Below are 14,832 nucleotides of genomic sequence, written 5' to 3'. Positions count from 1 at the left end.
GGATTTGTACCTTTTTATTGATTTTATAAATCAATCATGTTAAATGTAATTTGGTTTGTTTAATTTTTTTGAATGCAGAATGGAAAGGTTGCTTCACACATCTATTTCACAGGACAGGTGCGTTAGAGGGCAAGGTATCCAGCAAGAAGTTCAAAGAAAACACCCACACACTGTCCAACTTGCAAAAAAGGGGAGTATTTATTTACAACATTTCGGTACTTGACCGTCAGGCAAATATGAAGGTCTAGTACCCAAACATTGCAAATAAATACCCCCCTTTTTTGCAAGTTGGACAGTGTGTGAGTATTTTCTTTGAACTTCTTGCTTGATGAAAAAATAAAAAAAAAAACCCTCCTGAATGTTAAAGTGAGCAGATCTCTGAAAAGAAGTGTCAATGAAATAAAATTATGAAATATAAAACAAGTGACTGCATCGCCGCCTTCTAATCAGTATTTAGTAGATGGCTGCAATCACAGCTCTGAGTCTGTGTGGATATGTCTCAATCAGGCTTTCATATCTGGACAATTTTACTCCATTCTATTTTGCAAAACTGCTGAAACTCTGTCAGGTTGCACAGGGATCGGGCATGAACAGCCCTTTCAGTGTCCAGACACAAATTCTCTCTTGGATCGAGGTCTGGGCTTTGGCTCAACCACTTCAGAAGATTCCCAGTTTTTTTTAAATCATTTGTATACTTCAGGTCATTGTCTTGCTGGAAAATAAATCTTCCCCAAAAGCTATAGGTCTCTTGCAGACTGAATAAGATTGCGCTCCAGGATTTTCCTTTATTTTACTGCATTCATTTTACCCTCTGCCTTTACAAGCTTTCCAGGATCAGCCACTAAGAAGCATCCCCACAGCAGGATCCTGACACCATCATGCTTCACAGTGGGGATGGTGTATTTGGTGTCTGCCAATATGGCATCTTGTCCCTTCTTGAGTCTCCCTCATGTCTTTTGATGAACTCTAGTCCAGATTTAATCAGAGTTTTCTTCAGCAGTATCTTTCTCTTTGCCACTCTCCCATAAAGCTTTGACTGGTGAAGAACCCAGTTGTTGTCTGCAGAGTCTCTCCCATCTCAGCTGCTGAAGCTTGGAACTCCTTCAGAGTAGTCATAGGTGTCTTGGTGGTCTCTCTCACTAGTGTCCTTCTTGCACGCTCAGTCAGTTAGTGAGGACGGTCTGATCTAGGCAGATTTACACATGTGCCATATTCCTTCCATTTCTTGATGATGGATTTAACTAAACTCTGGGGGATGCTCAGAGCCTTGGATTTTTTTTGCATCCATCCCCTGTCTTATACTTTCAGTAACCTTTTCTCTGAGTTGCTTGGAGTGTTCTTTTGTTTTCATGATGTAATGGTAGCTAGGAATACAGATTAACCAGTGAGTGGACCTTCCAGACACAGGTGTCTACACTACAATCACTACAGACTTGAGACATTCACTGCACTCAGGTGATCCCCATTTCATTAAAAATGAGACTAAAATCATAAAAAGGGTCAAACATCCAAAGGGGGGAATGCTTTTTATAGACACTGTTTACCAGGATGGACAACCTGTTCAAATAAAACTAATGATGATAAACAAATAAAACAAAACAACATAAAACATAAAACTGTTTTTTATATGCTAACAGGTGCACAAGGATTCACACAAGTTTCTGTAATTCACAGATCAGAAGACAAAAAAATGTGCCCTTTTCACAGGTACCATATGAGTACATTATGCTTTTTTTTTTGCCTTAGAGCAAACTATGGCAGCGTACATACAATTCCCAATACTGGAACAGACACCCTTGTGCATCAAAAATCACATGATGGTCACCCTTTCAGGGGAAATCTGAATTGCTGAGCCCAACTCCAGGGTCTTGCATCGATAATGACTGCTGTCCATGCCTCGGCGGATCTGGTGGAGTTTGCGGGCAACGCAGGGTAGCAGCATCAACACCTTCCCCAGAATGACACAGACCGGCAGGGCCAGCGCCACCACAAAGCAGGGGGGCAGGTAGAAACGGTAGGCCTCCTCCTCAAAAGCTCTCTTCCAGCCAAACAGCAGGCCATGAAGGGTTGCGATAAGTAGGGCGATGTAGCCGAGAGTGGACTGCGGTAAAGACAGGAAGACATTCAGTTTGAACTCCTGTGGTCATGCAGCAAACACAGACAGCTTAATGAGCCAGATCATCTTGTTGGATAGATACCTGTATCTCTCATATGTATATTGAACTAAAAAACACTCAGTAGATATCTGCTTTTTGAGTAATTTGAGCTTATAAACTCACCAGGAGGCTGCCATGTTTTGGTCCGCTTAGGCACCGTGATGTCACTTAGCCGTAGCGTCCTTGCGGTTCCTATGCAGTAACTGTTTTTCGGACTGACAGCCAGTTTTAGGGCTCCATCTCAGAGATGCTGCACACACGGAGAATTTTAAGATTGGAGGTCTCTTGTATTTTTTCTTGCACCATGAGCGGTTATCGGTCAAATCAGACTGGAAAATGATAAATACAGAGCCATATTTACCTTGTTGTAGCAAATATGTCCATCCATGTTGGTAGAATATGTTTGAAATCTGTTTCTTGATGAACCAAATGAAGGCCACGAGCTAAAATGCATCTGTTTAATAAAGTTGTTCCCCCAAACGTCTACTGTTTATGAAGCTTTCTGTTTCCAAATGGTTCAAAATGTTGCAGGTAAAGATAAACAGTACGACAAAAAAGCTGTTATGGCAGCAACAGCTGCAAGCAGCAAAACATACTTCCAGTCTGAAGCAGAGGTTACTGCATTGCAACTGCAAGGAGCGCTACAGCTACGTGATGTCACAGTAATACATGGAAGCCTCCTGGTGAGTTTATAAGCTCGAAATTTTCTCAAAATGCAGATATCTGGTTCGTTATTTGGTGTAATATACATATGAGATACATATATCCATCCAGGATGAACCTGTCTGATCATGCAGGGCTCCTTTTAAAGACATATCTATTATAAGGATGAGTCAAAGAGTCCATGTAGAATTAAGAGTAAAATAATGCTCTGAGCGACCACAGAACTTGCCTGAAATACATTATATATTTCAGACAATGAATCCACTGTGTTTTGTCTGTACCTGTATGAAGCTAAACTCCCTCCAGTTGAGCGTGCTGTGGACAGAGGGAATGGAGGTGACAGCCAGAAGTGACAGGAGCCCAAGACTCATGATCCCAAAGGAAACGTACATTTCTACCCTCCAAACCTCCTCCTCATTCCAAGAGTTTTCCATATTAGCATGAACCTGTGGATAAAGAGGACGCTGAGATGAAATTCACAACAATCATCATCTATCACCTATTCTTTTATGCATGGCCAAAATAACCTGCTAACATATTTATAACAAAGCTGTGCTGCGTGGCCCCTAACCCTTCCCCTTCCCTGAGTAAGACGTGTAGTTTTAAAAGCAAATATTGACTGTGTTTATTCAATTAAAGATATTAACAATGAAACACGTGAGAGAAGCTGAATGACTGGGGTCCTAAAATAACTGCACATGAGTTTTGTCACATGATAGCACGAAAACACACACTGTGTGGAAAGCATGATTTTTAAGTTTTCTTTCCATTTTTGTTTGATGTCAATAGGCCAAGTAAAACAGGAAATGTGATCATTTGACTGATAAAAAAACAAAATTATACATAGGGGAAAGTGGACCATACTGTACAGGGCTAGCACTGGTAATTTTTTTTCATAATTTCAGCATCTTATTAAAAAATAAGACAATATATTGTTTAAAATATATATATATTTTTTAATTGGGTTTGTGTTTTTTGAGGTCCTATATCTAATACATTAAATTAAACATTAAAAAATATATAGCTTTCATTCCATGACGTTAAGGTAGAACAGAAAAAAATGATAGCCACCAGGAGCATGGTATTTATTTTCTGAGTGGTTTTTACTGTCAAAAGAAAAGTATTTACAAATGGCAAAACAGCCAGTGGACCTCTAAGGGTTAACTCAAGATTCTATAATAAAAGGGGAAACACTCCAAAGCGTGTTATTTTACCATCTTTGGTAACAATGAAAAAAAATTAGCACAACTCTCTGCAGATTTTTTAACAAGTAATTCAAAGACATGTTTGATATAATAACACCAGAAAATTTAATTCAGAATTTTTAGATAATTGTTCATAATTTCGATAAAAGTTTCAGTAAGTTGCTTGGAATGTCTGGAGGTATCTGGGGTGGATTTTTTTTACTCTCATGGGACTTTAGGAATTTATTTGAAATTTTATTTTGAATGAAGCTTCTAAAATTGATGATCTCTTCTGTAGTAAAGTCGAGCTTCTTTCAACTCAGGCTAATTCCCAAAGTAAAGTATTATCTCCCTTTCAAAGATCTGGAGAGGCTGATACACGCTTTTATTTCTTTGAGACTCGACTATTATAACTCTTTATATGTGGGTTTAGACCGCTCCTCAGCTCAGCACTTGCAGCTGGTCCAAAATGCGGCTGCTTGCCTCCTAACAGGCACAAAGAGGAGGGACCACATTACCGTCTCTCTGCGCTAGCTTCCTGCTCACTACAGGGTTGAATTTAAAATTTTACTGTTAGCTTATAAAGCTCTTCATGGCTTGGCACCATCATATTTGTGTGAACTGCCTCATGTTCACACTCCAGCCAGAGCTCTGAGGTCTGCCAACCAGCTGCTCCTGGATGAGCCCAAAACAAAGCTAAAAACCAGGGGAGATCCAGCTTTAGCCATAGCTGCCCTGAAACTGTGGAACAGCTTACCCTTTCACATACGACCTGCCCCAACGCATTAACATTTTAAATCAGTGATAAAAACTCATCTCTTCTCTTTGGTTCTATTTAGATTGATTTTACTATTTAACAGTGGTGTATTCTTGTTTTTATTTTCAGCTTTTATACTGTGAGGCACTTTGGTCAATGCTGGTTGTTTTAAATGTGCTATATAAATAAAGTTGAATTGAATTGAAATTTTATGTGCAATTTACTTTGAAATTTTGGGGAATTTGTCTGAAATTTTCTTGAATTTTCATAAAAGTGTTGGTGAAAATTTTATGTTTGAATTTAGGCTTTTCAGAAAAGTTTACTGAAATGTTTGGAAAATATTTGAGGACATTTTGGGGGTATTTTTTTTTAGAGGGATCTGGGGAATTTAACAGAAACTTTTCATAATGTTTTGAAAACTGTTTGTATTTTTTATATTTTGGAAATCTCTGTCCTCTTTAAAAGGAACTCTGCATGATCAGACAAGTTCACCTTGTTGGATAGATATTTGCATCTTTCATATGTATATAAGTATAGCTTATAAAACTCACCAGGAGGCCGCCATGTTTTGGTTTGCACTGGAACTGTGACATCACTTAGATGCAGCGCTCCTCGCCATTGCTATAGTAGCCGCTGTTTCAGACTGGCAGTACGTTTTGCTGCTTGCAGCTGCCGCTACCATAACAACTTTCATAATAGACAGGAGTTTGCTGTGTGTTGGCTCCCTACAAGTGGCTGGATTCCGTGTATAGTGGAAGCGTGCAGCTAGATTTTCAAAATAAAAGCATTATGTGCAAACGAATGGAAGAAGTGTTTCCATACTGTGTTTATCTTTACCTGCAACATTTTGAACTGTATGAAAACAGAAAGCTTCATAAATAGTAGAAGTTTGGGAAACAACTTCAAACAGATGCATTTTACTTTGTGGCCTTCATCTGGTTCATCAAGAAATAGATTTCAAACATATTCTACCCACGTGGATGGACATATTTTCTACAACAAGTAAATATGGCTCTGTATTTATCATTTTCCTGACTAGTTTGACTGATAGCTGCTCATGGTGCAAGGAAAAAATAGAAGAGACCTCAAATCTTAAAATTATCTGTGTGTGAGACGTGCAGCGTCTGTGAGATGGAGCCCTAGCACTGGCTGTCAAAACATGGCGGCCCCCTGGTGAGTTTATAAACTCAAATCACTCAAAATGCAAATATCCAGTGAGATTTTTAGTACAATATACATATGAGAGACACAAATATCTATCCAACAAGATGAACTTGTCTGATCATGCAGGGTTCCTTTTAAAGGGAATTTTCCTGGACCTTCACTGAAAAAATTAGTTAATTCCTGGCCTGACTAACTGAACGCCCCCCTACTAACTGACTGTTTGATGATCTGAAACATTCAAGTGTGAAAATACTTCTTCTGTTTTCAGCTAAATTCCTCTGCTTATTGTCTAAATGTGCATTGATCAGTATCTTTCTGATTCCATTTCCCAGATATTTTTATCCAAGAGCCCAAAAGGTCTGTTCTATAATGTGTTCTCCAATAGTAGGTGGTTTCCTAAACATGCAGACAAATAAATGTCGAAATAGTCAGAGAGTCAAACTTTTCCCTTAAATGAAAGACAGGTGAACCTGCTGTTCATCAAATACCTAAAAATCTGGTTCCACATGCAAGAGCTCTGCATCCCACTGACCTGCTGATAGGCAGTATTTAGCAGCAGGTACCTCTCAGACCTCCTCATGGGCAGACAGACGCTGTAGAGAACATGAACAGAAGCCAGAAAGAAGCTGAGGAGGCCCAGCTGTTTCCGACTTTGCAGCCAGCCTTCCAGCCAGTGTGGGAAATGCCTGTACTTGGTCCCATAGTAGAGTTGGTGGGCAGCTGCCAGCTGGCCCGCCAGGTACACCAGAGCCAAGAGAGTGATGGCAACTGTGGGAAGTGTTCGGTTCACCATCTCTATGGGGATCTTATAGAAGTCACTCTGTTTGTATTTCACATAGGGGTGGATGATGTCTCGTACAAAGGAATAGGCAAAAAAGAAGATAGATAGTGCTACAGCAGTGAGGACAGGGCCCTTCCAACTAGGAAATAACTGTACTGGTATGGCCTCGATGTTCCGTGAAGAAGACAGGGTGCCCATGTCAACTGGTTGGAAGTGGAGCTGGCGGGCTAGTTCCATAATCTGCTGTCTTGCCGTCACAGAGTCGCTGCAGATAAAAACCTGCACAGCAGCAGAGGACTGGTTAGAAGGGTAACACAAGGAACATAGATGTGATTCAGAGTACATGGCAAAGTCTCCTGTCACAGAGCTTTATTTCTCTCACATTATGTAACATATTATTAAATGAGAAGAGATCCACACTCGCACCAATGTGCACGGATCAATCACTCAAACTAGTCCTCAGAAAATGTTACACTTCCTCTGCTGTGTTCTCCAGACTAGAGTGACCTGCATAAACATTTAGTTTTCTGTAAAATACATTTGAATATAACATCTAGAGAAGGGCACTCCTTTACACAGGCTCTCTGTGGACTCTAAACTCTATATGCCCTTCATTCTAATCATTAGGAGCCTCTAATGGAAGGCCGAATCTGTAGATGTATAATCCAAAGTGCTGCTCAGGGGTATTATGCCAGGAGCTCTATTGTTGTGATTCATTTACATGAATTTGATTATTAAAGCTAACAGGACAGTTATATCAGGAAGGAGGATCATGAAGGAAAAGAGCTGCCACATCCACTATATGAGGTGCCATCTCTTAGCATAACAGAAAACATGGATCTAATGGGCCATGCCTGAAAGTTAGCTTTTAAATTGACTTCTCTGCAATGTAAAATGACTTGCTCCAGCTTTTACTGATAAGTAGACCAAAGATAACTACTAAATCGAACATGACTGTCTTTCTGCAGTGCTGTCAAAGTCAATATTTCAGAATTGTGGGAGGCTTGAGCTTATCTATGGAAGCAAATTTCTGCCTCTTAAAAAAGAAAAATGTGGAAGTTAGGCCATTGAAAAAAAGAATCCTAAGTCACAGTTATGAGATTTAAAAAAAAATCATAACTATGAAACAAAAAGTTGAAATTATGAGACAAAAAGTCAAAATAATGAGACAAAAAACATAATTATGAGATAAAAGTCAAAATTATAAGAGAAAAAGCCACAATTATGAAATATAAAAATAATAAATATGGGATAAAAGTCAAATTTATGAGATAAAACAATCTTGATTATTAGATAAGTGTCATGCTCTCTTCTTCCCAGTAGGCTGGGGGTGTGTGCTTCTGCTTGATTGCAGGAGTGGACTCTGGTGTGCAGGAGTTGGGCTGCAGCTGCTATACATCTACAGTCACCTCCACTACAAATACTGGGCTGCTACTCCACCACTCTGCCAGATTGTAGACTCTGTTCACTCAGTCAGTCTAGTTCCAGCCATCTAATTGTATTTCTACCCATTTTTGAACCCAGATTTCTTACCCTGGTTTTCCTCTGTCCACAGAGTTCCTGGTTCAACTCCTGCCTGAGCTTCCACTCCTGTAAACTCTGGTTTTCCTCTGGTCTGAAGATATCTTTGCACTCAAGCAGCTCTGCCACAGCTCTAAACTTAAGATAATTCCTGATACAAGATCCTCTCAGCTCCACTGCAAGAAATAAATCATTGTTTGCAACGTCTGCCTGCCTCAGCCTCTGTGTTTAGCATTTGGGTTCCACACCAGTCCTGCCTAACAATAAGAGTAGTAATAAGAGTAATAATTATGAGGAAAAAGCGGAAATTATGAGATAAACAATCACAATAATGAAATAAAAATTCAAAATTATGAGATAAAAATCATAATAATGAGATAAAAGCCGAAATTATGAGATAAAAAATAATCATAATTATGAGATAAACAATATAATTATGAGCTTCTTCTATCCATTTACTATACCGCTTTACCCTTTAGAGCTTATCCCAGCTGTCACTGGGTGAGAGGCAGGGTACACCCTGGACTGGTCACCAGTCAATCATAGGGTTGACATATAGACAGACAACCAGGCGCACTCACACCTATGGCCAATTTAGAGTCACCAGTTAACCTAATGAGCATGTTTTTTGGTGGTGGGAGGAAGCCGGAGTACCTGGAGAGAACCCACGTGTGCACAGGAGGAACATGCAAACTCCGCACAGAAAGGCCCTGACCAGGAAGCAGGGCAACTCTTGCTGTGAGGCAACAGCGCTAACCCCTGCGCCACCATGCAGCCCCCTCTACAATGGATGGTAAACTGACTTCCTGGACTTCCTGGTACAGTGAGCTCTTTTCAGTTATTGTCACTGTTACAGTCTCTTAAGTTGGTTTAAAACTTTAATTTTCAACAAAAAATGTGTTTATTTCAACTTATTTGGTTTTACAGTTTAGAGGAACAGAAACAGATAAAGAGAACACTATGCTCCCATACACAGTGACACCACTTCAGTCATTTTAGAATGAATAAAACGTATTATTGCTGGCCTTGAACCTTTGATGATCAAATACATCCACATAATAACAGTACCTGTGTGCTAGCATCTTTGAGGCAGCTCTGCTGCATAGCCCAGGCTGAGATGACATTGAAGCCTTTGACCACCGTGGAGTCTGGCAACAATGAAGCCAGATACTCCGCGTTAGACTCAGGGTACTGGTTCATCCTCCTGTTGTTACTCACATCGACCACTATCTTTCCTGTAGAGCAAAAACACAAAGATTAATGACGCCCGTAGTCACCACCACCACAAACATCTATCAGGTTGATTGAGGCAATACTATAGGTCAGTGACAATCAACTGGCGGCCCGGGGGCCACATCAGGCCCCCTACATCTTCCTATCTGGCCCCAAGAATTTTATCAAATTCAGAACATGTGCAGGGGAAAAACATATGCTGTATTTTTTTTTAATAAACTTCCTACAGCTGTTAAAACTACTGCGAAAAACTACTGAGATTAAAAATATCTTCTCAGGGTTGACTTCATTTTTCATCCATATTTTTCAAAACCCACCTGCAATTATGATGGATGTTAACACGTATTTATCAGTCCATTCTCGAGAAAAACTGGGACAACTTTCAATTTCAAAGATTTTGGGACCTGCACTTTACCTTCTTTGGTTTTCCACTTATAACTACATAGCATACTAGCATTAGCATTATCCTAGTGATAAACTACATGACAATCCCAGAAATATTCAGCTAAAATATCTCAATTGCCCCTTGTGGCTGGATGCGATATAGGGACTGATCTCATTGTTAGAGCCTGAAAATGAATGACATTCAAAAGAAAATAAAATATTTAAACAAAAATATTTTTATAAGACCATTTTAAAAATGCATTTAGTTTATTTGAAAGTTTGGCCCTCAAAGGGCCTGTATAGGAAAAAACTGTCCTTTGTACAAATGTAGTTGATGACCCCTGCTATAGGTTGTATTTTTATAGTGTACTTATCATAATAATGGAATCAGGATTGAAACTAAACCTCTTTAACAGAGGGAGGCGGTGACACACATGAGGTCTGGTTATTGATTGTTACAAAAAAATACTATAAAGATGTAAAATCATTGATTTCCATGCATTTATTATAAACATTTTCTGATCCTTATGTAAATTAATTTCAAGATAACAAAATGAGATCATGACCAAGGTTATATTTCTGATTCTTGGGGGTATTGTGGACAGGCCAGGAACACATATTTTTGTTAGAAAAGCCTGAAAAAGGGGATTTCACACAATATGTGACCTTTAAGGACGTTGTCTTTGTCTATACTTGTGACTTAGATGCAGATCAGATTGCGTTTGATGACCAATTAATGCAGAAAGCTAGATAATTTCAAAGGGTTCACACACCTTTTCTTGCCACTGTATATCAAAAATGCATATTACTTGATTAATTATTTATTTTAATGTTATCTCGATTTAAAAGTGTCCATTCTTTCATCAGATTGGATCGTATGTTTATGGTGTTTGTTGAATACCTTCTAGTAAATGCTTGAGGTCCCAGACGACAGAGTAGTGTTCACGGCGGATCGCCAGGAACACAATGTTTGCCTTCCCCACAGCGTCTTCGTGGTGTGTCACATCCACCACATGGGGAAATGACTGAGCTGCTAGTTTGGGTTGACGGCTACCCACCACCACATGGAAGCCGCAGTGCAGCAGACGTAGAGTCAGGCTTTTGGAGAAGTCACCTGAGCCTAAGATTGCAACTGTGGGCTTTGCTGGAGGGGCAGACAGACAAGTCCCGCCATCTCCAACTCCATTCTTCATAATGTTGGACATGAAACAGGCCTGGAGGTGGTTGGAGGAGGAGGCAGTGAGGAACACAGGGCTCCTGCTGCTGTCCATCATAGAGATGTTGTCCATCCTTGCTCCTTGTCAGTTGTTTTTCCAGGTGTTCTGCAATTAGGATCTTAGTGGGTCTATGGGATGTAGAGGGGACAACAGCAAAGCATCAGTGTTTGGAAAAATACTCATGATACATATGATCACACTCAGAATGGCTAATCTAGCATTCCTGTAATTACAGTACTGCCATTATCATTACCAGTACTATAAGAATAATGATGTAGCACCCAGAGGGGAAACTGGCAGAGGAGACACAGCACATGCCAGTTTTTAGTGGCATATGCCATTAGGTTGGCTGTATGTACCGTTAGTTTAGCAGAATGACGGTCATTAGACTGTGTGCCACTTGTCTGTCGCACCATTCTCACCACCATGATATAAATTAATACCAGTATGCACATCCTGTACAGTGCTTTGATAAAGTATTTGCCCTCTTCCTGACTTCTGTTTTTTTTTTTTTTTTTTGTATATATGTCACATTTGTATGTTTCAGAGAGTCTGTTTGGCTTTCATTTAGATTTTTTTACAAACTCCAAGAGGGCTTTTGTGTGTTTTGCACTGAGGAGAGGCTTCCATAGCCACTCTCTCTGCTATAAGCCCCGATCAGCCAAGGGCTGCAGTGATAGCTGTCCTTCTTGAACTTTGTCCCATCTCTGCAGCTCAGTCAGAGTGACCATCCATTAAATTCTTGGTCAACTCTCTTACTAAGGCCCTTCTACCCTGACTGTTCAATTTGGCCAGGTGACCAGCTCTTGGAAGAGTCCTAGTTGTGCCAGACCTCTTCCATTTGAGAATTATGTAGGCCACTGGGCTCTTGAGTTCAAGTTTTTGTAGCTTTCCCCAGATCTGTGCCTTTTCCCAAAGATTGGGAAAAATGGGAGGAACCTCAGCTAAATTTCAAAGGCTTTAGCAAAGGGTCTGAATACTTCTAAATGTGATATTTACATTTTTATTTTCAATAAATAAACAAAAATATTTAAAAGTCTGTTTTCTCTTTATCATGATGGGTACCAAATAGATTTATGAAAATAAAAATGCTCTTTTACTGTATAATAAGGCTGCAACATAACAAAATTGAAAAAAAGTGAAGGGGGTCTGAATGTACTGTAAATTTACTGAAATGACAACCAACCAATGAGACAACAAACCCTAGTTAAAGTCCCTGTAAAGTGCTAAAAAAATTGTATTTTGGGACTGATGTTTGACAGGCCACCATGTTATGAACCACCTTGCAAAATTTTAGTCATGAAAAATATCTCTAAGATTATAAAATGAAGCTTCAAAATCATGAAAAATAGCCCCTAGAATAGTGTTGGCATGTTGGTTGAATGAGCTGAAGCCACTCCCACTCATGAGAAATATGATCCCCTCAAATTTTAAAAAATGCTTCTGAGCAGAGTGCAGCTGCTTGGCTCTGTGCCACAGAGAGAGACAGAAGTTGGGGATTTAATTCACTGTTTTCTGGAGTGAATCTCTCTGTCTCTCTGTTCAGTGACCCGTAGGCCATTGTGGCTGACAAACTTGGGAAATTTACCTCACAATGAACAAAAACACAGCAGGTAACTGGCTGTAAATTATCTAAGCCTTCAACTATTTTTAACCATTGTGTCCTGTCTGGACTTTGTGTCTTGAAAAGCTTGTAAAACATGAACCCTGTGGTGCACAGTCAAGCTCTAAACATCCCTTTCTTTAGGACAACCTGGGGTGTAAGAGTATGAGTGCTGCAGTAAAGTCTCTCTAATTTTTAAAAAGTAATGAGACTATACAGACAAAAGAAAAAAACAATCGGAAATTAAATCTCAGATTTTTATGTACTAAACACAGTAAACATTACTGACTAAGGTTGTTTTGCAAAGACTTGTTCTCTCATGTTTTGGGGACCAAAGAATTCAGAAATGATCATTCTGCAACAAAATGTCTTCAAAATATTGACATTTTTACCAAAAAAAAATCCTTGCATTTTATTGAGAATTCGAGTCATTATCTAAAGTGCAATGACACATCACGGCCTCTCTGTGTCTACTTCTCTCTATTATCAGTCATTCAGACTGTCTTCTGCAGTTTCAAAGTCTGTGCACAAGCAAAGCATGATGTGATGACGGAACAGCCTGCCATTGGTTGTCACAGCCCAGTCACAATGCATTCTGGGATACAAACAGACAATATGGTGGCTGGCTAACCAGCTAACTGCAGGAACGATTGAAGAAGACATTCTGTAAGCGCTTCAGAAGCATGGTGAGCATCATTAGAACAGCACAACAGAGGCTTTTCAGCATGGGCGTAGCACGGGGGGGAAAAGGGTACTGATTACCCAGGCCCACAGAAGGGAGGGGCCCTTGAGAAGCCTGCAATGAAAATTGTGTTTTTATTTATTTTTTCATAGTAATTAGTGTCATTATTGATGGACTAAATGACGCCATCAAAAGACTGAAATTAAAAATGTCCAAATGTCCAGCACTGCAAAATAGTGCAAGTAAATTTAATTTAACCATGGTAGAATTATTGCTCATAAATGGGGAAATTATGATTCAAAAATCAATTTAAATACAGATATTTGTAAAATGACTCAACATTTGTTGATTGGCTAGCCGGTTAAGGGGGGCCCTGTGTTAGGGGCTACTTTCTGGGGGCCAAAATCCCTAGCTATGGCCCTGGCTTTCAGAGGAAACAACAAGTAGGCTAAGTGCCTATGATTTATGGTTTTAAAGTTATTCAACTCTGAATAACTTCTTTCCCCAACAACACTGGTGATGTCATGGGCTAAGATTTTGCCCAAATTAAACCAAGCCAGGAAAGAGGTGAGCAATTTTCTAACAGTCTAAATAAAAAATTCAGTCACACATAGATCTCAGTGTTCTCACATTTTTATAGCAACCTTACTCCAACATGTAGCGTGTTAAGACACAAATTTTACATTTCACTTTACAGGGACTTTAATCTGAAACCTTTCTCCAATTGATTTCTTACTTCTGCCCTACTTGAAGCTATTAAGAGGCATCTGGATATAAAAACTTTAACCATTGACCCTTAAGAATAACACAGATGAACGACTCAGACTCAGGTGGCTTATATGGTTAAAAAATTACTCTGATGACTGTACTCGATACCATTATCCACGTCGGCTGCAGCAGTAGTTAAGTAGAGGCCGACTGCACGACCTCCATCCACCAACCAAACCTCCGCCTTCTAATGACCTTCGGTCTGCAGACACTGTGAAGGACGCGGCCGTGTGCGAGCACAGGCAGCCAGCGTACACCTGTAGCGCTACAGTAAGACGGCTTCTACTCTGCCATGCACAGCGCATCATATTTAAGCAGCAAGCTGAGATCAACACGCACGCAGCTTCGTCGATCTGCAGATTCTCAATACTGAGACTACACCCAGTGTTGGAGTATGGCACTATATCACCCACCTGTCATCGAGATTCACAGAGATGCTGTTATTTCAGCAGAAACCAGCAGCTAGCTGTCCATCCTGATGCTGATGCTGCTCACAACACACCGTCTGGGCACACGATGCGTTTAAGGGCTACATTGAGAACCGGAAACATCAGCTTTCATACGCCAGCTAAGTTTGAGATCAACTTCCCCTGCATTTTGATCAAAGAAATCGGATCGTAATTGATAAATAAAAAGAATAATAAATGAAAAAAGTATAAGATAGTATAATATACAGTTGCAAGAAAAAGTATGTGAACCATTTGGGATTTCTTGGATTT

The 14,832-nt window shown here is 39.8% G+C and overlaps 1 protein-coding gene across 1 annotated transcript; it reads right to left on the bottom strand.

Moving 5' to 3' along the window:
• Positions 1-1,509: 1,509 nt before the first annotated feature.
• steap2 (STEAP family member 2, metalloreductase) lies at positions 1,510-14,618 on the bottom strand. The gene is made up of 6 exons (XM_041814270.1): positions 14,527-14,618; positions 10,745-11,188; positions 9,295-9,461; positions 6,457-6,984; positions 3,101-3,265; positions 1,510-2,101 (listed from the first exon to the last, which is right to left on the bottom strand). Exons 2-6 carry the CDS (start codon positions 11,130-11,132, stop codon positions 1,811-1,813), a joined length of 1,539 nt encoding a protein of 512 aa, XP_041670204.1. The 5' UTR covers positions 11,133-11,188; positions 14,527-14,618; the 3' UTR covers positions 1,510-1,810.
• Between the last annotated feature and the right edge of the window lie 214 nt (positions 14,619-14,832).

The sequence above is a fragment of the Cheilinus undulatus genome, linkage group 19 (genome assembly GCF_018320785.1).
Source record: "Cheilinus undulatus linkage group 19, ASM1832078v1, whole genome shotgun sequence".
NCBI classification, from domain to species: domain Eukaryota; kingdom Metazoa; phylum Chordata; class Actinopteri; order Labriformes; family Labridae; genus Cheilinus; species Cheilinus undulatus.
Note: the sequence above shows the minus strand (reverse complement) of the source record. Positions and strands in the feature narration are given on the sequence as shown.